General features: G+C 40.0%; 2 protein-coding genes across 2 annotated transcripts in view; both read left to right on the top strand.

The window, feature by feature from the left end:
• Positions 1–9,012, top strand: part of CAMTA1 (calmodulin binding transcription activator 1) — a 660,706-nt gene extending 651,694 nt beyond the window's left edge. The window contains exons 23-24 of the mRNA XM_053452576.1: positions 5,107–5,288; positions 8,235–9,012. Of these exons, the coding sequence (XP_053308551.1) occupies positions 5,107–5,288; positions 8,235–8,298 (246 nt within the window). The 3' untranslated portion in view covers positions 8,299–9,012. The remainder of the gene's footprint in view (positions 1–5,106; positions 5,289–8,234) is intronic.
• Positions 9,013–13,718: 4,706 nt separating this feature from the next.
• Positions 13,719–24,001, top strand: VAMP3 (vesicle associated membrane protein 3). Its single transcript, XM_053452281.1, has 5 exons — positions 13,719–13,827; positions 22,084–22,165; positions 23,004–23,162; positions 23,504–23,555; positions 23,890–24,001. Coding segments are annotated over exons 1-5 (312 nt in total). The 5' UTR covers positions 13,719–13,825; the 3' UTR covers positions 23,907–24,001.
• The last annotated feature ends 726 nt before the right edge of the window (positions 24,002–24,727 follow it).

Genomic DNA, 24,727 nt, shown 5'->3' on the forward strand with positions numbered 1-24,727 from the left:
CGTTCAGGAGAATTGAGGTCTTAAAAGAGAGAGGAGTGTTAAATAAATGTCCAGCAGTAATGCTATCAGTACCTTACCATACACAGTCTGAAATATCAGGAAAAACACAAGAGGTCAATGTTAACAAAAAATAAAAAAGTATTTACTCAGGACTAAGAGATCAAAGCTTTTTAGAGGGGACTGTGGTGCTCAAACATAACTGCTTTAATAGACCTTTTAAGGTTTATTCGCTCGAGAGGGGGTTTGCCGGAAAATAGCAATGGGTTAAGATATTGCAGTGGGATAAGAGATTGCAGTGGGATAAGAGATTGCAGTGGGATAAGAGATTGCAGTGGGATAAGAGATTGCAGTGGGATAAGAGATTGCGGTGGGATAAGAGATTGCGGTGGGGTAGACTTCACTAATCATTGTGAATCTCCAAACCCCGGAGAGCTTCTGGTGAAGTAAGAATTATGTTAGCACCGTTACATTGGAGAGATTATCTCACCTATTTAACTATGCATAGGGCCAGCTCAGGACTTCTTGCAGGAGAAGCTTACCGAGTTGGCCTTTCATAGGGATCTGTACAGGGAATTTGCATCTGTCAGGTACTTCAACTCATGCTTAGACACTATATGTAGTGACGTATTAAATCTGTCCTACAGAGTTTGCTATGTTCCTTAATTGTGGGAAGTCGCCTACTCATTTTTTGTCTTCTTAGTGTTTGGCAGTGCTTCCTTATTTCCATTTCTTGTAAAAGCTTATGGGGCTGATATAGGAAAACTGTCTAGTTAGTTAGGTTAGAAGCAGTTAAACTTTATGATTTTGTTTGGGTTGGGTGGTGTGAATTGTTCCATTTGTCTTTCTCTGATCGTAGTGTAGGAAGAATAATAGTGCGGGATCATCTAGGAGATCATCGGGTTTCCCAGGTTAGAACAAAATAATTTCCATACATAAAGGTCAATCGCATTAAGGTATATAATGTCCCAAAGAATATAGATTGTCAGAATGATGTTAAGTTGCTAGTAAGTGTAGTCCATGAGCAAAGATCCCCACTCTGCAACTCTAGGGTCCGGCCAATAAAATCTTTCAGGAATGTTGCTAAACCCTTGAGACAAAGCGTAGAAATGGTAACAAGAGGGTGGGACAGCATCACCTATCATGTCCAAAGAGCAAACTATAAGAAGTTTAGCAAAAAAAAAAAGTAATAGCAAAAAATATTAAGAAAAATATAAAAATCTTACCTATTGGAAGATATATCCTATAAGTAGGGACATCTGGTGGCTGAAGGAGAGTACTGCAACCGCTGCCTCTCCATCTAGCACTTTACCTAGGACATAAGCGCAGTGTACCTTAAACATTTATAGAATCATTACAATAAATATATATATATATATATATATATATATATATATGTATATATAGATATATATTGAGACTTGACACCCGTTATAAGCAGGCCACTGACCCATCACAGAATACTTTTTCTTCAGGTGTTTTGGGGCCAAATCATTAAAATGCTTTGGTTGAGGAATATTTCTGGCAATCCAGCAATCATAATGCTTAGTTAAACTCTTGTCTTCCTGATCATCTCAGAAGCTGTATTCTAGCACAGGTGGAGTGGTGGTCCCCAAACCTACATCCCACCCCACCTTTCAAAACCAAGAAAGTGGGTATAATTTTCCTTCTTACATGTAGTACCAGTAATAGAAGCCTGCTTTGTTTTCCAAAAATACAAAGAACCTTGCATGAAACTAGAACAATAGAAGGGATTAACGGCATCCCTTAGGAAGTCTGGCGGATGTCGTCACTAAAACAAAAACAAAGTAACAGCAAGAGTGGAAAGTTTTGGACTAGAATTAGGTAATTCAGACCCTTGCATTGAGTACCTTTTCTACAAGCCCATTACTGTTTTTCAGAAAATTGATATGTCGTTATGATTTTCCAGATAACTCTAGAAAATAATTTGTCATAATACACCTTAAAAATATGTCATGCAAATACAGATGTCCAAAAAAGATCTAAGTTTGAGTCCTGTCCAGCTACCTTTTACGTGACTGATGTAACAAAAACCCTTCCATATCATTTAAATGATCTGCTCCTAAAAAGAGATAAAGACCAAAGAAAAGGGCAACAAAAACTAAATGATCACCGCTGCTACTTCCTTTGGCACATAATGCTTACAGAGAGATACCCTGTGCGTCGGAGTCATAGCGCGTGAGCTTTTCCAATCCAGACTTCCGCAGGTCATTGTGTTTCCAGATGAGTTGATGGGACAAGTTCTGTTTCTTCCACACGCCAGACCTATGCCTCAAATGTTTTGTTTTGTTGAGAAGGAAACCCATCTTCCATACAGCTCTGGCAGGAAATAATGGCTTCCTGAGCAAGCAGAGCTGGATATGCGGATCTTGAGTCGGACACGAGTTATTCTCGATGAACTGCTTCATTTTCTTGCCCTTATAAAAACAGAGCATGGCTAATCTACCACCAACTTCTGCTTTAGAACTGTTTACATATAACTTGGCACTTAGTGAACTTTTTTGATGTTATCCCAAGGTCGCTCCAGCTGCCCTGACGTCAAGCGAAATATTGTAAAAGTAACTATAAAACTTCTTTGACATCTTTTCCCGATATGCCGAATGTAGCCATCACCCAGTTTGTGGCAACCTGTTTCAGGGAGAAAGCCGGTCGAGATAGTTTTGCTGATCTTGCTGTGCCACATTATGCCCCTTAAGGCACGGATGGTTCCGGTGAACCTTGGAGCGCTAGTGGTTTGGCAACATGCCATAAGCCAGGGGTCACCGGTGTTCCTCAAGCATCGCTGTAGATTTATTTAGCCAAAATGTGTATATTAATTTTAATACAAAAATATAAGATTTGACCAGAAAATATATTCGCAGTTTCTTTAACTCAAAGTAATGTGTATTTATATCTTTTAATATCTAATTACATGAAAAATACCATTGATTAAAAGAATAATAAAAAGTAGATTTAAATGTTCTGTTTCAGGGAATGGGAGAATCAGTGAAGTGGTTATAAATGAACATGAATATAGATACGCTCTGCAGTTTTATCTTCTGCGTTGTTTGTTTAAAGGGAAGTAAGATTATGTTTTTCTGTCCTGTCAATGGGCATCTTCACTAAATAGGAACTAGCCAAAAATGAACTACGCTTCTGCGTGCCAATCCAGGCCATCTTCCTCATCATTATCTTTGCTGGTAAAAAGACACATTGTGACAAAGCACTGTTCAAAAAATAAAATGAGAAGTAAATGTAACAAGCAAGAAAAAGATCTGCTACAAGCTGGCAGCATGGTATCCACAAAGCCAAAAGACCCTGTAATAGCGATTATTAGGGACGTTGGTGGATGGGATGCCCAAAACTCCGGAAGGCAATGTATAGGAATCTTTATACATTTCTGACTATAGATGTAGATGTGTTTAATTGTATAAGGACTGGTCTAGTGTTTAATAAAACAGGAAACATGTAAGAGAGTCAGGCTATGTCATCCAAGAACATCCAGCTCTTAAATAGCCTGCCTTATGGTGAATACCAACTGAGCAGAGTCTCCAACAAATATCACTCATCATATAATACTAACCCCCTCTAGACTACAGCAGTCTAGATCCAAAATGAGAGTCAAATTTCCTCAGGACAAAGGAACCAACAATCTCAGACATAAATCTCTTCCATCATGGGTCTCATCAGTGAGATGTGGTTGGTACCCATCAAGCCACAGTGAGCAAGGAGATCCACATCCGTGCCAACGAGATGACCAATGAAAATACATATAAAAAAGTAGCCTCGGAATCTCCCTCATGTCCTCACCATTTGGACAGCGAAGCATGGCACCATGGGCTTCAAAAGAGAGAAGGTATGTCTGAGCTTGTTGGTTCCCATGTACGTGTAGAGGAAATCTATTATAATTATGTAAGTGCCGTCTGTTCACTGTAGAGCTAATCTTGTACCCTTTTTGTATGTTTTTACTATACACATTTGCTGATTTTAGCTGGTTTGAACATGTTGGCAGTTTTAAACAGGCGCTATGATTTCTCCTAATAAGACAGCCCCAAAGTACCGTCTTTTGTTGGAGGTGGACATTCCTCTTATTTTAGGATCAAGCAGATAGGACAAGTGAATGATTCCACCTAAACTCATGATGCTGGACTAACTTAACAGAATGGAAGATAGGCCCAGATTGGCCATTGGGAACACAGAGCAAATGCACCTCCCATAGACCTTTATCCTACGCGGCTGGTCCAACGTATGTAGTATGTGGCTACAACGTATGTAGTATGTGGCTACATATATCCAGCAGGCAGCCACATGCGTGTCATTTATCAGCCACTGGTCGATTTTTACCTCAGTCCATTCCTGATGGTGGGTTTGCTAATCACAGCTCTCAGTAACATTTAAACTTAATTTATTACTATTATTTATTGATTTATATAGCACCATCATATTCCGTAGCTCTGTACAATATGAAAACAATATGGACTTGCAGAACCAAAAGGTAAGGAGGGCTCAAAAGTGCTTACAATCTAGAGAGAGTTGCAATGGACCAGCTACTGTGTATTTTTATTTCAAAATGAAATCTATCCAGCATTTTATTTTTTGGTGATTATATTAACTTTGATTATTCAGTATTTTTTATTAAACAAAGATTTATTTAAATGAAAAAAACCCAATAAATAAAACAGAAAATGAAGGCGCCATCCAATAACACCGAAACTTTTTATTTTTTTATAGTTTCTTAAATACAAAATACATTTTAAAACAATTCCTAAACTTAATAACTAATTCTGCCATGAAATAACCTGTAATTATTTCTTAAAAACTAAAAAAAAGAAGAAGAAGAAAAACATCAGTTAGGAATAATAGGGAAACTTGAAAAGAGTAACAAAAAATTAAACCTGGCAAAAGAAAAAGCTAAAATAATCATACTGAGGGGAAATAACTGTAAAATATAACTATTTTTTACTATTTTTATTGAATAACCTTTTTTCCATTAAAATTGCCGTTTATGTCAGCCTGTTGAATAAGTGCTCTTGTGGATTTTTTTTGTGTTGAAATATTGAAAATTAAATTAAAAAAAAGAAATAATTTTCTTTCGTTTACTTCTTGCAGGGTCTGAATGTTTATGGAGCAAACATGTGTGTGTTAAATTGCAGAAAGAATGCTCAGAGGTGTCTTCCTTACTGGGCATTTTTGTCATTATTACTTTGCATTCCTAATGAGATTTCTGGAAAATGGCAAGATATCAAATTTCCCAAATTCCCCACCCAACATTTCAGCTCTAAGAGCAACAGGTAACTTAACAAGACATCTCAGTCCAACTGGGATGTATCTTATCTTCATAACTGACCCCTAAGCTGCAATACTCCCCCCCCCCCCGTGCCGTATATTCACTTGTTAACCCCTTCATGGCTGTTTTTTTTTTAAGCACAATATAATTAATTAATTTATTTTTTTACGGGTGCTATTAGAATAGTGTGTCCAGATTACGCCAATTGCGACCTCTGTCCCTAATTATTATATGTCCCTGTGATATCTTATGAAGATTATCTGGAAACGAGGTTTCAATGGCAACCTAAATATTTGGTTTAAATGCCGTGAAAAATCTATTGCCTATTATATCACCAATAGATATAATAGAATTAATAATAAGAAGTATTATTTGCCCAGTTCTAGTGCAAATATTCAAAATGCAATAAACCGGTACGAAATATTGCACCTTCTGAATATGTATTTTTATGTAATTCTCAAAACACCTGCTTTTGGATCTTGTTGGTTTATTCCCCCCATGGAAGCCCCACGGATCACTATTTCTGCTTCACCCAGCAGAAATATATATATATTAAATATATATAATTAATATATTACCTAGGTTTGAAATCCGGCCCTGACCAGCAGTGAAGGGGTTACAATGACTGGCCTGGTTACTTTTTATTTGACACTATAGCTTCGCTATACATAGGAATCATCAAATCAAACTAACATTATTCAACTAACACCCCAGGGAATTTATTTGTTTTATTACATTAAAAGTGAACGTCTGAGCGGCCGCGGATAACGCGTATTTCATGCGCTCTGTTAACAAGATTGTTTATTGCTAAACAAACAAATTCCTGGGTAATATGCTTTATAATGGCTTCAGTATTCATCATTCCTGCTTATAGGGAGAAATTAAGTAATAAATACATATATTGCAATTTAGAGGAACTATATGACCTACTTTAATATGATAAACACAGACATGTTTGAGGTATGCTGTATTATCCTATGTAGTTCTCATGCCATGTTATAATATTCCAAGCAGCTTCATGGCAAACAAACTGAAATTGGTTAATATATTGTGTATAGGTGACCTAGAGCGAAACAAATTTTATTAGTAGACCATATAGCCTATTAGTACTACCACAAGGGTAATAGGTCCCCCTGGCCCATTGGCCAGTATACACAACTGTATATATATATAATGCAGTGAATTGGTCACGGTACAGCTGTTTTCCAACAATATGTAATCCCTTGAATAATCTATAATATATATTTTTTTTCCTTTGATTATCTGGTAAGTGGTGGGATACAATAAATTCATTACTAATTTAAATATCTAAAAGCACCATGTTCTCCATAAACACAGACATGGGCCATTCCAGTTGTAACTACATGTATGAAGGGTTTTATTGGCCCGTCTTTGATAAGTTCTGCCTCGCTGCGCTGTAGAATGTATTTACGCCAGTGGTGTCCCAGATGCCAAAGACTGGGCTACAGACTGTAGAATTCGAAGCAGTCTAGTTTCAGATGGCCGATTTGGCCAGCCCAGCAGGACCATCCCATTCTCCAACTTTAATGTGGATCCTCAAGCGATGGTTTGCCAAGAAACCCTGCTCACAAGCCACAGTGCAGTGATTTAGTTCCATCCATTCTCCTTTCCATAGACTTTGATGCCATACCTTGTTGCTACTCAAGGGTCTGACAAACTTGCCCATTGGAAAGCATCACTTATATAACATAGCGATGTATGGATATAAGCCAAATTAACTTAATCAGTAAGCTCTTCTAGTAGAAAATGTATACATGATGCTATTAGTGCCTGTGTGACAATATACACTGTCAACGAGGGAGCCTTCTGGGTGGAAAAGGATTGCTAGCTCTTATGTCCTCGTCAGATTTAGTGATTCTGTTATTCATGTAACTTCACTTTTTCATCCCTGCCCCTCATTTAGTTCTCTCCCCCATATTATTAGCTCAGGCTGTCTTTTTAGGGTTTGGTAAGGGAGGGGGCTTCAGATCAGAACAATTACATTGATTGGAAAGATTTATGTAGCTTCAGCGATCCAGTAAATCACTTTACTGATGATAAAAATTAAAAGGAAGCCTTGATTAAAGGGAGGTTACCTTTCAATATTGGGTATTTAGCAATTGATTTTGGTTTGTAGTTTTTTGTCTTTTGAAAGCTTGAAATATTTTGGTAACATGATATCTGAAGACAAATGATGTTTGATCACATTAGCGATCGTTATCGTTACTGGGAACCTCCCAGGGTTGGTTGTCCGGACTTCTACCTCTCCTATGTGCGTGTGCCAAGCTTATTTAGGGAATATGTAAAGATTTGTGACGGAGCAAGCCGGTATAGCCATCAAGTATTCAGTATGCGCAGGACTGCGCCACCTTCCATGTGATGGCACCATGACTGGTCCATCTTCTGAGAAGATATTTTCAATGTATCTTTACAACAAAACGCAACATTTCCAATTGTGTCGAACCTCGGTTTGCACCAATACTTCCAGAGGATAAAAATGGCAAAGAAAAACCAGTTGGCCATTCCAGTCTGCCTATTTTCAACTTCAAGCTTCTTGCTCCATGTACATTGCAAGCATTCATGAGCTTCTGTATGATATAATACTTTAAATTAGTACGTTTGCTTATTACCATTCATTTTGCCAAAAATAACAAAATAATGCATTTTTTTCTAATATTTTTTGAAGATGGTTTTCTGCCAAACTGTCTTTAATCTCACAATAAATATGGAGGTCTTATCGACGTCATCTTAAGGTTTTGAGGTCTTTCTTGGTATGCCTTGTTTGTAAGATCATGCAGCATTTTAGAAAAGCCCTGCATTGAATACGATCAACATGCATGCTTCAAATGATGTCATAGTTCTTAATACCGAAATTAAGGTTTCTTCATTATGTTGTCAAAAACGTCAATCTTGATTTTTTTTTTTTTTTTTTTTATTATTTCTTTTTCAGAGTGAAAGAATTGAAAAAGGCCAAGGAACTTGAAGATATAAAACAACGTCCCTTAACAATGTGACAGCGCTCTTCGGACTGTTCTCATTTTCTGTATTAGCAGAGACATGCAACAAAAAAAAATAGTTAAAAAAAAATAAAAAAAAGAAACAAATAAAAAAAAAAAACCACTGCAGTGTTCGAAAAAATCGCCTGCAGGATTTTAACAGTAATCTTTTGGTCATCGCATTTGCACTTTCATGGACAAATTTTGCTTTGTTCAGCAAGACGTCTTGAAATTTAATCTTCGGTTGAATCATGGGAAATAAACGGTGCCATGGGGGACTGACGGAAAGGGACTCTGATCTTTGGGTGGGAGTTGAGTGATTCACATAGGGCTGAATTCTAACGTGTGGAACTGTACAAATATTATACCAAAAATTATTGAGAAGGGGTGGAAATGCACAAGCAACGAGTAAATGCTGAACCCGGAGCCGACGCTCACAAGGAACAAAGCCCACGGAAAAAGAAACCTTCGTGAAAATACCGAATGGATCGGATCGCATCCTGACTTCTATCTTCTCACATTCAGTTTTTCCCGTTGAAGAAGGATTCAACTCCATACGTGACATATGCAATGTATATGCATACATAATTAAATTTAAAAAATGTGTTTAGTGCTTAGAAGATTATTAACAGGTTTGCACAAAAATCTAGTTTTTTTTTTTCCTTCAACAATTTGAATCTTTTAGATCAATTTAGAATACAATGTATCGGACAGCCTGCAAAAGTACACAGAGAGGTCATGCTTCTCCGGCTTTACGGTTCGCGGTTATGTACATACGGAATTTGTTTGGTATAGGTGCATTATATTTTTGGAATGGGAATGTTCGGATTCTATATTGTGATGTCCGCGGTGGCAAACCGCAAGTGATACGTTGAAAGCACGCCGGTCTTATCGCTTGAAGGTCACCATTCACTGTATAACCGTACAACAACAATATTATTGGCTGACCACAGACCAAAATCCTGTCTTTTTCAGAGAATTTCCATTTAGTTCTTTAACCACAATCCGTTAGAACTTTGTATTTAAGGAATAATAACAGGATATGTAATTTTATACTAGCAGCGTTTCAATATAGTGGACCTGAGACATAGCGTTCTTTGCATAACATATTGAATAACCCCTTAAGGACAATGGGCGGTCCTTAAACAATGTATTTTGTCATTAAGGGGTAAAAACCAAGGAGTATTTCGCCTAAGTTCAATGTTATGTGGGGAAAAAACATCATAACTAATAGTCCTCTTGTCCTGCTCCTCACTTACTGTCTTAAGGCTGCCAGGATCAACCAGATCCCACCAAAAGGAAGGGCAAAGGAAACGTTGAAGAATGATCATGCAGCCATCTACGACTAACAGATCACTTGGCTGATCTCATTCGAGTTGAGTTTCTAAGATATATTTAATGTACTCATTCTCATCTGTAAACACCCTATGCTGTATTTATTAACTATACTGGGCTGGATAATAAGGTTCTGATAATGTGACAGGTCCACTTTAGGTGAAACATGCAGAGGAGGCTAGAAGTCCTCTATATGAATGAAATTACAAACTGAGAAATGAGACGCAGAATAACATAAAAGGACTGATAAATTCTGAAATTCATATATTTTTTGTGATTTTTTTTTATATTCATATACCGATAGCCCTTTGACTATAATCATAGCAGAAAAAAAAATAATAATTTAGGTATATTAGTCACCTTTACATATATATATATATATATATAAATAAATATATATATAGCCCCTAAGGGTTGCATTTTGATTGCCTGAACATTTTGCCACCTAATAATCAATGTGGTGCTTTGTGCTGGCCAGTTAATATCATATTTGGGCTTATCTAACGAAAACTGTATATAAAAGCTAGAAATGGTAATGAGAAATAAAAAAAAATATTTGAAAGAGACTATTCTTGAAATAAATGAAAATTGATTATATAGATGGGGGTCAATACCATGGCTGGAGACCATTAATATTTGTATAGTTTGTTGGAATGAAATGGAAAAGTGCGGTTGTATTGTTTGTATATATTGTATATATTAAAAATAAAAAAAAACAGATATGTGCATGAAATCAAGAACACAAAAGAAATGAAAAAAAAAGCAAAGCATTAGTGGCTATGGTCTGTAAAAATTCAACAAAAAAAACTTTATTTCACTATAAGAATACTTTATTTTAAATGTTCTTGAGAAGAACATTTTGCTAAAGCATGACTTACTGCAAAAAAATAAAAAGCTACTGTATCTAGACTTAGAAAAAAAAACGCTGAATTACATTAAAAAAAAAAAATGTTTACATTTAATTTTTGGCTACCAAAAAATATTTTATTTTATTTCATTTTTTTGCCAATGGTGCCAAGTAACGTGAATGCTCTATTGCTTTAGAAAGTTAATTTCCATTAGCCAAGCAAATACATACAATATATATATATATATATAGCTTAACACCATACACTCACTCCGATAAAGATCATGTAGAAGGAACTTAACAAAACGAAAGATAAAAAAAAATAGGAAATAGTATGAAAGTAGAAATATGTCTCACATTTTCATAAATCATAGCTGAAAAAAAATGCCAGAAAATGTAAAATATTAAATGCACACACACATAAAAAAAAAATAATAATGTAAAATATTTAAAAAAATAATAATAATAAAAATAAAAAAGAATTAAAAAAAAAAAAAAGATGCAAACTGGTCTTGTAGGGGACTCATGGTATTGGGATTATTTCCACACAGAAACAAGCCAAAGTGATATTGGGATGGAAATTAAGAATAAAGCGGGCTACAGTATTAATTGTTAGGCATCGTTTGCCAAAAATACAAAATATTTGATTGTAGGGGAGACAGTATGGCTCAAGGTTTTAGGATTTTTTTCCCCTACCGAAGCAGTTTCTATTGTACAATTTTTTTTATACTGAGAAGACAAAAATGTAAATCTTACTCAATGTGCATATGTAAGAAACTTTTAACCAGGTTGCTAAGGGTGAAGGTTTGAAAATGAAGCTCAAAGTACACGCTGAGGTCAGTACTCTTGTTGGCTTTTTTTAAACTGTTCATTTCGTTTTCAAGTACAATGTACAGATAGCGAGTGAAGACTGATGTATATGATATATGCCGCTCATCAGATGACCATTATGAATAATAGTCTGTACATTTGGGGAAAAAAACACAAAAAACTAGCTCTATACCTTTTCGACGGGACATTGAGTGTTCCAAAAAAAGAATGTATTTTATTATGTATTAGTGAGGAATAGGAAGCGAAACGTATTAAAAATGAAGCCTTCTTGAAGAAGCGGCGCTTCTCTTATGTACTAACATTAGCTGGTTTTTGGGGTGGGGTTTTTGTTTTTTTTTTCTTATCTTTTGAAACTGTAAATTTTTAGTCCACTTTTTCATGAAGAATGTACCTATTTCTCACCCGTTGCAAGAGTACTGGTCTCAGTTCCCATGCTGTAACCTCTGTATATTTGTACTAAAAGGTCTATGTTGTGCAGTTCGTTGAAAATGTCCTAAGATTTAAGCAACACGGGGCGGGGGAGGGGGGCCCTCCAAGCATCTGATCAAGCTTGACGTTGGCCGCGAGTCTTGGACCTGAATGTAAAATGCATTTACTTGGATGGAATCCATGAGTTTTCCCAAGTGCCAGGAGTCTCTGTAACTGTTAATCTTTATCCTGTCTCTCCGCATTTTTATTTCATTTTTATTTATTTTTTTTCGCTTCAAAATGTGAACATTAAAAAAAACAAAAAAAAAAAACCCATCTGTACTGTGTGAGAGAAATAAAAAACTCTAACGTGAAATCCCTACTTGGTTGCACGCTTAACGGCAGTTCCACGCGGTAGTTGGCGCCAACGGGGGGGGTTTCCCTGAGGCTTGCATGTAAAGCTAGTATCGATGTCTCTTTTTTTTTTGTAAGTTTTATTTTTGTAATTGTGCATGTTAAAGATCACTGAATTCAATGGATCTGTTGAAGAACTCAGCTGCTGGAACCATGCAAAATGTTTTGAATTGCCCTTAAAAAAAAAATATGAAAAAAAACTGTTTTCTGAATGCTTTATATTCTTTCTGCTGTAAATTAAAAATGAATTAAATTTCCCCACATCCCGCGTGTTTTTCTTTTTAAAGTTTTGTTATTGCTTTAAAGGGTTAGTAGCCAATGATAGCATTGCTGACAAAAGCAATTTGCGGATTTCAGGAGGATATATATATATATATATATATATATATATATATATATATATATATATATATATATATACATACATACTGTATGTGGGCATGGGATTTTGCAGGGAGGGTGGTAGATACAGGGAACAGTCTCCCAGCAGAAGTGGTGGAGACTAATACAGTGAGGGAATTTTAACATACATTGGATAGGCGTGTCGGCTCCCGAGACAAAATCAAGGACTGATTAAGGTTTGAGTTATTATCTGTAGTCTGTGTTTCTTGGGGTTGCCAAAAAATGGATAGGCGGGCCGAGCGGGCAATAAATGAAAAAAGTTCCAACAGACCCAACATGATCGAGAGGTCAGACGGCCGCTACGAACAAGCCTTCAAAGGCCTTTTCTCAGGATCGGAGGAGCAAACTCAGGGTTTTTTAGCCAAAGTCTTTTTCAATGACATCCATACAACCAGGGCCGGCCCTACAATGGAGCAGGGTGGGGCAATTGCCCTGGGCAGCACTTTTGAAGAGCAAAGAGCCCCAGGCGGTTTTTTACACACATAAGATAAGACACACATAGATAGACACCACCCTTACTGCCCATCTCTTACCTCTTCCTCCATCCTCCCGTGGGAGCGCGAGGTCTATACCTCCTTTACTGCTCCCTCCTCATCACTATGCGCCGGCTATTAATGCAGAGCGCGGGGGTACGACGTCATATCCCCGCGCTCTTCATCATTTGCCGGCGCGTAGTGATTATGGAGCACGGAAGACGAGGAGACAGACCTCGCGCTCCCTAATGTTGAACCAAGTAGAGGGAGATTGTGATCTCCCTCTACTTGGTTCAACATCCCTGCAAAGCGGGACAGAGTCCCCACATCGGGAATGTCCCGCCCAAATCGGGATAGTTGGGGGGCACCGTCAGTAAAAAACAATTACATTATTGAGGATAATTGTTTATTTTTGGGTCGGTAAGCGTTATTTGCATGGGGAGTACAGCATGTGCTGCATCATACATGTTCCATGGCAGCGGATGTGATTGCAGAGTGGATGTGTTAATGACTGGACCTGTAGTCCTCGGCATTGCTGAGGGTGATGAGATTTATAGCGCACGGTAACGTTAATAATGATAATTAGAATTGCTACGAATCAGGGGCCGTGTCCCAGCTGGGAATGATGGGAGTCGTCACACTGTAGGGGTGACGCCCCCTCACATTCCTGAGAGCTTTTCGGCCCTAGGACCTGGAGTTGCCCCGGCCTGTCCGTGACATCACAGCCCCGCCCCCCGCAGACCCGCCCTGCCGGTGATCACCTGACGGAGCCCTCGGTCTGACAGTTTCCGCCATCGCTGATCGCTCGGTGTGAATCCCGTGTCCGCCTGACATCATGTGAGTTCTCCGTGAGCCCGAAATGTACACTAACAGCTGGGAGTAGGGAGAGCGGGTGCGGCCCCAGCGCGGGTACCAGGCGCAGACAGGCAGGCCCCGCACGGTACCAGGCGCAGGCAGGGTCCCGGAGTGTATACCGGGCACAGACAGACAAGGCCCCGGAGCGTATACCTACCACAGACAGGCAGGGCCCCGCACGGTATAATGGGCGCAGACAGGGCTTCAGGGCGGGTTTAGTTCCTATTGTTTTCATTATTTATAGCCGCACACGGAGGCCGGGCTCTAAAACTTGTAAGTTGTGTTAAGGCCCTGAGAGAGTAATGCTTTGTCCCATAACTCCCTGTCTGACCCGCCCTCCATAACATATGTGTCTGTCTGCGTCTGACGTTATTAAAAGCGGTATGTACCGGGTTTGTGTAAGTGGGTTACCCGTGCGGACTTCCCACCAAAGCAGGAGTTACCCTGCCCTTGTGTGTAGCGCTCGTGTTGCCCCTGACTCTGGGGAAAAGTGGCTCTAGTGTATAATCCCCCGATGCATCTAGTTAACGGGGGCAGAGCGGTTGGTTTAGCACCAGCAGTAACGTGTTTCTGGCTGCGCCGCCTCCGGTAAGGAGTGTCCTCTCGCCCCGGCGTGTTTCTGTTTCATTATCTTTGTTATTGTTACATCTTTGCTGTGTTTTGATTTGGAAAAGATACATCTTCGTAATATTGTTGCGATGCGGTAAATATTTCCTCCGCGTTGTGATTTTGTGTAATATTTATTATTGCGTTGTGTGTCGGGACTTTAACGATCTAGTTCTTTGATTCGTGTGACGGAGATCTTTCTCTATAGAATGCCGGTTTATTCTTCTCCGCAGAAAAAGTACTTTTTATTTAAATGGCCGTTTCTAGACACTCCGCCGTGTTGCAGTAAAGTAATAAAAGTAATGTGTGGAAGCCGTCATGGAGGGTATGATGTCTTATTAAAGGCGGTAAATGGAGACACGCGTGGCGGACCCTCCTATGGCTTCAGTCTGGGAGGGAAAGAAGGGGCTGCGTGACACATACCCCCCCCCCCCCCCGCGGAGGACCTGGTACCCGCTGTGGCCCTTGGAGCACATTAACGATTTTCACCAGCGAATCGGAAGCCCAAGGCTTACGCTAAAAATAAAGTTCCGGTTCCAAGGGAAAGGGGGATTTGTTTGACGCTTCCTGAGTGATGGGAGTGAAGCCGCTCGATTTAGATAAACGCATTCCGGCTTTTTCCCAAAACCTTGGGTGGAAGGTGAATTCTTCAGCGCCGGGTTTAACTGTGTTGTGCTGAAATATATGATAAGGAGATTTGGTTTCCCGGCCCCCGCATCAGGGAGGGATGTATCTCTGAACCCCCCCACCCATGAAAAACATCCACTAATCGGAGGTCAGTTAAGGGACTGTTCCGGATCTGCTAAGTGCGGCGCACAGATAAAGGAAGTCAGCTGTTTGCACTTAAACTTTCTTGTGACTGCATTAGGGATGGAAGCAGGAATGCGGCGTTCACTTGTGAAAAGTCGGAGTCACATGGATGGGAGCGTCATGTGAAATGCCCCATTCATACAATAAGACAATATACTGTATAATGTGAGAATTGTTTAAATAGAAGAAAAAATCACAATAATTTCTTAGAGGGTCACTTCAGTTGTCATATGCATTTTAATACATATAATCGCTCAGAGCTCTCTTTAAATTTACTCGTTGAGCCACTGACATCATCCGCGTGGTTTATTCACTTAGAGCAGGTCACCGCCGGTGCTGACTGCTGACCATCGTGCGAGGGGGTCTCGTAGACCACCCAGGCATGGAAAGTGCTCCTACTGATTTCAGCGGGTGCCCTTTTTCTGCCACCGATTGACTATTTCATGGGGTACTTTAATATGCCTGGAACATTGCATCGTCCCTTTCAATTAGAGAGCTCTCAAAGGCTGTAAGTAAACCAGCGTTCCTGGTGCGTGCGTCCCGAGGTGCCGGCATACAAAGTGAGCTTCCTTCCCAGTTTATATGATTTGCTTGAATATTCTTCCCTCTGGTGGAATTTGCCAGCAGTCAAGCGACACTCAGCCCATTTAATCTTAAAGTGATAAAAGCAATAGTCCTGGGTCTTGGCATGTTAAAATTCCTTAATTAACCTCTACCTCTTCTGCTTGGAGTCTGTTCCACTCATCTGCCACCCTGTTAGTGAAGTCAAACTTTTTACACTAAATCTAACTAACTCCAGAAGAGGAAATGAGTAGAAACGCGGTGAATTCAGGACAGTAATTAGCGTTGGCTCTTTCAGTAACTGAGTTTAATGATGCCGGTGCATGTAGGTGACAGATGCGCGTTTGTCACGATGTTAAAGATTGATAAAGTTATTGCGTGACCGTCTTTTGTGTGATATCAGCGATGGTTCTATCCTTATCGTGCGTATTGATTTCAGGGACTAGCGGGTATTCTTTGTTAAGGCAGACTAATTAAATTCTGTTGGCGGTATGACCTGTGAAACGCTCTCTGCGGTTTTATTCTTATGATAATGGATAAAATTATTAACTTTTTCTATTTTCCTGTGCACTTTTTTGTCCTACCGTCTTATTAGGCTCTTCACAATGAAATATATTTTTAGCACCTCTTACAGAACCTCTCCAAATATTTTATGCTGAGATGTTTTAATTAAAAATATTTTAAAGGGGTAATCGTACTCCGAATTTACTTTTAATAGAAGCCAAATGTTTGCATCCTTACGACGCGAGAAGCTCTTCCCTGAAAAGTGTTGCTGCTTTACAGCTGCCTCCTGACCTTGGCCGAGCAGCAGCACGAGGGTCTCTGCACGTAAGGGCAGGCAGCCGCTCCCGGTGTGTTTTCTCGACAGGGGCCAAACACCTCTGCAGAGTATTTCACAGAAGAACAGTCTGCAGGTCATACAGTGTTAGGAATGGCAATGAACCCAACATTACCATGCCTGTGCCAATAATGCCCCAGCTTGTGTATGCAAAGCGGAGGGGGTACAGTTCCGTTACATTAATTTGTACAGCGCCGGGTATAACGTTCACTAGCACCATCAGAATAGGGGGCAATGACAATTTAAAATGACAATAACATTGACTTCCGCTAAGACAGACTGGCAGAGAGGGAGAGGACGGGGTTCTTGCAAGCTTACAATCTACTGCCCACTGTGTCTGGCAGAGTTTTGCTACAATACCTCGATCCTAAAAAGTGAAGCAGATAATAAATATTTGGCAGCCACGCCTTCTTAAAGGGGGGGCAAAAGCATCCTACAAGACCAATCACCGCTGGCAATGAAGGATTGGCACCTTTAAGGCATTCTACAGGGTGCAGCAAGTCGCTGTAACAAAGAATCCATATTGGAAGGATCTCTGCGCCTCTGTCTAAGCGTATATTTGATATCGGGAGTAAAATACAGTTGCTTTGATTGTGTGATTGCTTGGTTATTTACTTTAAATGATCTGACCAATTTGCTATCGCCCTTCTCCTCGCTCCGTCCTTACAAAGTCTTCCTCAACCAATCAGCAGCTTAGTGTAATGGGGATAAGATTGCGTATTGGGGAAGAATAATTTGATTCTGAAATAAAGGAGATGGCCGGTCCCATTGTATGTGAAAAGTTGGGTTTCTAAAACATAGAGCTTATTTTAGTGTGTAAACAAAATCACATAGGTCTGTTAAGTTCAGTGTGTGCTGGGTGGATCTGTGTAGTGGTTGGGAGCCAGACAGACCATTCTGGTTGTCGCCGCGGCGTGCGTTTGGCTTCTTACCACATGGTGGTGCTGCTGAGCTTATAGTAGCCATTCACTCTCTGCTATAGTGTTTGTCTGCAGAGTGCACCAGTACAATTATATATATATATATATATATTATATTATATAAACAGCAGCCTTCCACCATCTGGGTCCCCGAACACACAGCATTATATCTGATAATTTCAGTGTATATCAGACTTCAGTGATCTATAGCGAAACACATGATGTGATGTGTAGGTGTCGAGCTTATAAAGCGTAACACTTTCACTGTTCACACTGAATAGAAGCATCTGGTTAAATTTGGCGTGATAAGCATATTGGTGAAGGCTCTATTCGGTTCGTAGATTTTAGGTGGCTTCTTCTACCGACAGTAAAATGTGTTTTAGAAATGTTTTGTAGTGAAAATGTAATTTCTGGAAGTTATGTGTCCAAGATCTCCATGACCGATATGACGAAGGCAAGAACAAAATAATGTGGTGGTGGTGGTTTGAAGAGCTGTCCCTCCAAATGTATTTCTCCTGTTGACCGGACCATTTCTTTGGTTCGTAGGGTGATCAGATCTGCGCACCAGAATCTGTATTATACGTATGTCCCTGTTTTTTCTTTATTCAGCTTGGAATCTGGACAGACTTGAGAGCCCTATTTAAAATATATAAGCCAGGGCTACCATGCTTCTTGGTGATCTCTTGAGCTATGTTTTGCCAGGATATCTGCTTCTGGGCCAGTGACCTGTTTTCTTCCAAATCTTCAACCAAGCCAATACAAGAATGCCTGCAGCTGAATTATGCGTTTTCATTCCCAATCTGTCCAGTAGAGGGCCCCCTGGAGCAATGAAACTCAGCTTTACCTGTTATCTTTTTAGGAAAGGATCCTATCGCAAACCCCCCACCACCACCGATTTATTTAGCATCTGCCCCTTTCGTTTCGGCACAGTACATTTAATCCCCTGTTCGTTATTATATTGAAAGTGTTGGCCTACAATTCATGCTGTTTTGCGATGCATGAGATCTGCTCATCCTGGCACAAAATAAATCTAAGAACATGGTGTTAGTCATCAATATGTACAAGTCCAGCGTCCTTACAAGTTGGCCAAGTCGTTATCCTCGGTTATCTCCGTCTGTTCAAGAGAAACCTTCATATCTGATGCAAAACCAAGGTCCAGCAATAAAAACCAATGTCATTTTCTTCAAATTTTCTCTGCTTGGGTCTCTGCTCTGACATCATAGTTGTCTCCACCAGCCAGGGCGTTTGATGTAAAAGTGTCCTTAATTTCCCACGATCATAGCCCTAATATTGTGATTTAGTTGTTTTTGAACTACAAACATTGTTACATAATCGTATTTACTGTACTGACCTGCAACATCAAATAATGGCACAATGTAAGGATGAGGAAACAGGACCGCGGACTTAAATAGTTCAGCTCTAATCTCAGGAGGCAGCACATGATGTCATTTTATGAGAAGACGATTGCATATGTATCTATTTTAACTGTTGAACACTCAGTTACATTCCATTTTATTTATAGAGAGCTGGTAGATAACAGATTCATTCCAGCTAAATATTTTCCATTTATAATGCTGTTTAGGTAAAGGCTGAACATCAGATTAATCCTGTTATTTAGAAGGGACACTGTCCAATTCAGTTGCCTGTTGTTGGGCGTCCGCAGTGTCTGGCACCAGCATGTATTCCCATTGTACAGCACTGTGGCATATGATGGTGCTATATAAAACGAGGAATAATGATGATATTCAGGCTTCGGAAGCTAAGTGTTTGGTAACTTCTCCCTTAGCGGCTGGGTTGAAGGATTCTCCGCAGCTGCCCATTGATGTAGTGTCCTGCTAGACAAGCCGGTCCACTACCGGGGTGAAGTTAGGAGAGGAACCCTACAACCCCGAGGTGGACCAGCTTGACTTCTTAGCTGTAACACAAGGAATTTTTAGTTTACTGAGAGTGTGGTAGATACTTGAAACGGCCTTCTGGCAGAAGTGGCCATCAAAGGACTGATTAAGGACTTGGTCTTTACGTCGGGGAGGAAAAATGGCCCGAATGGGTCTGATCTGCTGTCAAATTGTATGTTTCCTTTTTTTAAACTAACATTTGTTTTTCTAAAAAAAAAAAAAGGTGTCCTGATGTTAAATAAGACAAAAGACTGAATCCAATTATTTCCTTCTATTGCTTTAAAGAAATCGTGCCTCTCCATTACCGCTCCGCTTCCATGAGAAAAACACTTTGTACGATCTTATCGGGAGAGGCACGTGGATCCCGCAGACCTCGCGATGGACTGTAACATTTACATATTGTACGAGCTGAACTGTACTTGGCTTTGTTTCAGAGGTTAAGAACATTTTAAACTGTATGCGCTCGGCTATTGTGTAACCCGCCGCCAGATACTCCTGCCAGGATCCAAAGAGATTTGGCGAGGACTTTGTGGCGTTGGCTTGTTTTCCTACCGCGGCCCATAAAAGCTTTTACAAGCGTGTGTAGGGTTTTTTCTGTATGTTTTGATACAAAATGTGTGAGTTGGAAGAAGCTACGGCCGCGGCTCGGGAAAACGTAACTTGGCTCGGATCTCCTTATTCAAATATCTGGTAATGTGCTGTCCCGCATATAGCTCTGCTCCGGAAGACAGATCCGCAACGGTGACAATGTCTAATGTAACGAGATGGGACTGCACCTTGACAACTAGTCATGAGTCTTCTAAGAACAATCTCGCATGTACATAATAATGTTATCACTTAATGCTCAAAACGCACCCAAAACACTTATTTAGAAAGACGCCCCGGCCATTATAGGCAATTTAATGCATATGATATGCCATGACGTAACATTTATTGCCCTATGCATAGAGGGACTCATCAGAACCCCCCTCTTTCTTGGCGTTACGCAGAATGCATCTCCCGATTACCGTTCATTTAGATGGGAGTGCGTTCCTGCCGGGGGCTGCTTCAAGCCCCTAAAACTGGCATTAGATGCAGACAATGGAGGGGCTGTGTGCATTAGGGCTGCATCTGCAAGTCCTGTGTGTTCTTTCCTATAAGTTTAAAAAAAAAAAAAAAAGTGTACAACTCTACAACTACTTTCATATGTTTTTATTTGATCTGTAAAAAAGAAAATGCTTAAGGAAAGGCTGCAGCTTGAATGCTGCAGCAGAATGCTTCCTCCATGATATCAAGTTTCATGATGCTGATTGGCTGCGTGTGGAGCCAGTACTGATAGGAACAGAATCAGCTTACAATGCTTTGGGCTTTTGTGTTTAAACAAGCTGATGAAAGAAGAAATTGAGGAACCCGAAGACAGTTGAGTTACCTTAACGTTAGAACCCCTTCCTAAAAAGTTATACTGAAGGACTAAATTTAATCAACACTGCCCTGTATACTGTATTTTTTCATTATGTCCACTATACATCTCTATAGTGTGTGTGTGTGTGTGCGGATTCTGCGTGGATTTGAACCTTTGCTGTGTGATTGGCTCTTTCTTGCCGGAACGAGTTTTGCATAAAGGAACATTACTGCATTTTAATGGGGAACGGTTTGTTTTTGAGCTCCTTATTGTGCAAACAAACGTCTTCCTTTAGAAATGTTATACAGTAACCCTCCCGTGTTATGTAAGTGTCCGCGGCTGGGAATAGTCTGTACTGTACACAGGTGTTTTCCCTAAATCCTGCCCGCATTAGGTGTGTCTGAACACACGCCGGCGAGGGCAATGCCCAGACGAGAGCTGGAGCCGTAGGACTCTCCTTCCAATGTATGTATCGGGATATAGGAGTCTCGTGGGGTTTGTGTCGGGTTCTAGTGCATATATCACAGCGACCAATGGAAGGGTCCCGTCAGCAGGCACATTCTGTAGGTTTCTATGGTGATTCGTTTTCAAATATCACACCAAAATGACTTTTCATACATGACCCCAATTAGTGCTTTTACAATTAAACTTTTTATTTTCTTTAATTCCTTTGTATTTGATATTGGTTTTATAGTTGAAATTCATGCTGCTGAAACTCTCAAAATACTTTGGGGTGATTTATTTATTTTTTAAATTATGCTGAAACCTCTACCAAGACTCTCCGCATCTTAACGACATTTATGTAATCAATTCAATGATGGGAAGCAAGCGTTAACAGGAGAGTTGTTTCACCTTCCCCCCCCCACTATACAATATGAAAGGCTGACCTTGGTGAGCTTCTCCTGCGTGTAGCGCTTGGCTTGCCCTGTTTAATGCATAGATAAATCGTCACAATTTCTTCAAAACCAGGCACGTTAAATTGTACATTATACAGGGCCAGCTCGGTCCTTAATGGAGAAACCTGCCAGTGCTAGAGTTTCATCGTGAAAAGTAAAGTTTGAGTTAAAACTGCAACTCTTAGTGAATAAACCCCACTAGGACACATTGACCTTCGCTAACACTTATGGTATAGATAAAGATATGAATGGTAACAATGTTTATCTTTGATGTTCCTTTGCCGCATGCATGGTGTTTGATCTTCTTTAACGAATTTTCTTGGTTCTTCAGGTCGTCTGCTGAACTCGCTGCCGGAGGTGATGCCTCCTCAAGTAACCGGCGTCTACAACAGACACAGGCGCAAGTCGATGAGGTCGGTCTGTTTAAGCCTTTTCCCCTAAGCTATAGTGTTAAGGAAACTTGTTCCGAGCGCCCGACTTTTCACTTATAACTACACGGAATAGATTCAAGGACATGAACGAGACTTTAAAATATTTAAGACAGCTTAAAGGGTTAATTGGTTTGATTTAAACGGTACGTGGCTTTCAAGTGCCGCGTCGAAAGGCTTGTAGCATTATCGCCCCGCTAGCGCGCAGCCACGCTCGTAGACCTACTTCTGAACAAACACGCCGTTTATCCCAGATAATGTCAAGCCGAAGGTTTTGTCATGAAATTCATGCGGTGAATTGGTTTCCGGCGCAGTTCTATTTCTGGCCGTCCTTTTGTCCAGTAACTCAGAATTCCTATTATTATTCACTTCTTTTTTCTGAATTAAATGATTTTTGCTCCTTGTTTTCTAAATGAACTTCCGTGTCCCGTAGCTTAAATTACTAGTTTCCTGGAGACTGTCCCACAAACGTCACGCCTGCTGTGTGATGGGGCTGATCCTATCGATTTCAGATTCCCTATTTTTATAATATGGCTACCTATTATCTACCTTATTTCTATATACGTTTCCTCCCCTGCTGTCTTCTGTAAGGAGGCCTTTTAAGGGTTAAAAAAGAGTGGGCAGCAAATCCTTTTATTGCATTATGAGGGTAGACAGATCGCTCCTTTGGTAGATTTGGAGCAAAAAGTTTAATTAAGACTCGATGAAAGCCAAAGGCAGGTATGGGATTCTCGGTTGTTTTGAGTGGTTGTTGTGATAATGTTTGAAATATCATTTTTTATAATTTTTTTTTTTACGTTTTTTGTTTATTACTAATTGCCAGGTGGTTGATATCATGAGAGTGAATGTGGATAAGGTCCTGGAGAGAGATCAGAAGCTGTCTGAGCTGGATGACCGAGCAGACGCCCTCCAAGCCGGTGCCTCTCAGTTTGAGACCAGCGCAGCTAAGCTGAAGCGGAAATACTGGTGGAAGAACTGCAAGGTAAGGGTGAATTACAGGGGTGCGATGGGATGGAATGTGCTTTAATAATGAGGACGGGGGATCCTATCTCCTCTTCCCAGTTTGCTTGCTTGCAAATTGAAAATGACTCCCAGGGTCCAACATATTTTGCTTACTTTTGGCATTTAATCCTATGCATATTCTAAGGAGCCCTTTTTTGCAGCTACTGCGCTTGAGTTCAATTAACCAGCGCCTTGTACTTGAAATATATATAAATATATATATGATGTGTGTGTTTGTATTTATTTCCAGCCCCCATAATCGTCTAGTCTGACTTATGTAGAAAGTCTGCATCTCTTAATAATGCCTTTCTTTTCATGTAGATGTGGGCAATACTCATAGCTGTTATTGTGATAATAATCATCATCATCATTGGTGAGTATTCTCTGATATTTTATTATACTTTATTTATAAAGCGCTAACAGATTCCGCAGCGCTGTACAAGGCACAATTTTTACAGATAACGACAAGTACAAAATGACAAGCAATTGACATACAGATACAAGAGGAACGGAGGGCCCTGTTCCCGCAGGAACTTACATTCTAGGTGGATAAATATTCCAGCCGCAGCTACTACAAATCTGTTTCTATTACTCGATTCCAATTTTATTCAAATAATAAAAATCAAATTTGAACAAAACAATTTAAACTTGATTAATTTTTTTAAACTCTCACCAACCTAACCTTCACTTTATTGCCTCTTTTTCAGTGGCAAGTGTTTCGTGAATGCTTGACGACTCGCAAATCCCGACTGAAAGCGCGCCTAGTCCACAGTCCACAGTTCTCTATATCAAATCTGCTGTATTAAAGGGTATATATTCTGGCCATATAGCCAACTGATTTTTTTTTTTTTTTTTTTAAAGTTCAGAATTAATGTTTGTTTCATTTAGAGTTAAGTGCCTTTTACTGAAAAACAGAACACTCCGTATTTTAAATGGTAGCGAGAGCACCGGCAGCGCCATGCACTGTGCCTTAAAGGAGCGGAGCGCGTGATACTTTCGTTCCAGCCTTTGCTTCTGTCCTCCACAGCTTCCAATGTACGTTTTAATGAGCTAAATGCATCTGAAGGGTAATTCTTTTCTGAATTGTATAAAGCAAAACCAAAAAAGAGAGATTTATCCTTGAATACAACTTCCAGGTTGCCAAAGGACAAGGGAGTATATCATATTGTGAATATTGTCCAGAATTAGAAGATTGAACGTGTATTGGGTTGGGGTCAGATTACTGTTCCCTTGCGTCCTCAAGCAGTCTGTGCAGCAAATAATGTGCCTTATTCACTAAGCCACCAGACCCGCAGCCTTGGCTTTAGACCTTTTAAACTGCAGAATCGCTCCTGCGGAGGTAAATATGTAAAAATATGGAATATGTAGCGTTCCTGCTTTTTAATGTGACCGCTGGTTGGTGTGGCTTGGTCCACTGCAGTAATAATGATGAAGGGATCAAAAGCGCTCTGATCAGCTCACCTCAATGCCTTTATCAGAATATCCTTAGACTCGACCGGTCAGACTAACGTGACGTGTGCCTTAACAGAGGGAATTTTCCCAGTG

This window comes from Spea bombifrons, chromosome 12 (genome assembly GCF_027358695.1).
Source record: "Spea bombifrons isolate aSpeBom1 chromosome 12, aSpeBom1.2.pri, whole genome shotgun sequence".
In the NCBI taxonomy this organism is placed as follows: domain Eukaryota; kingdom Metazoa; phylum Chordata; class Amphibia; order Anura; family Pelobatidae; genus Spea; species Spea bombifrons.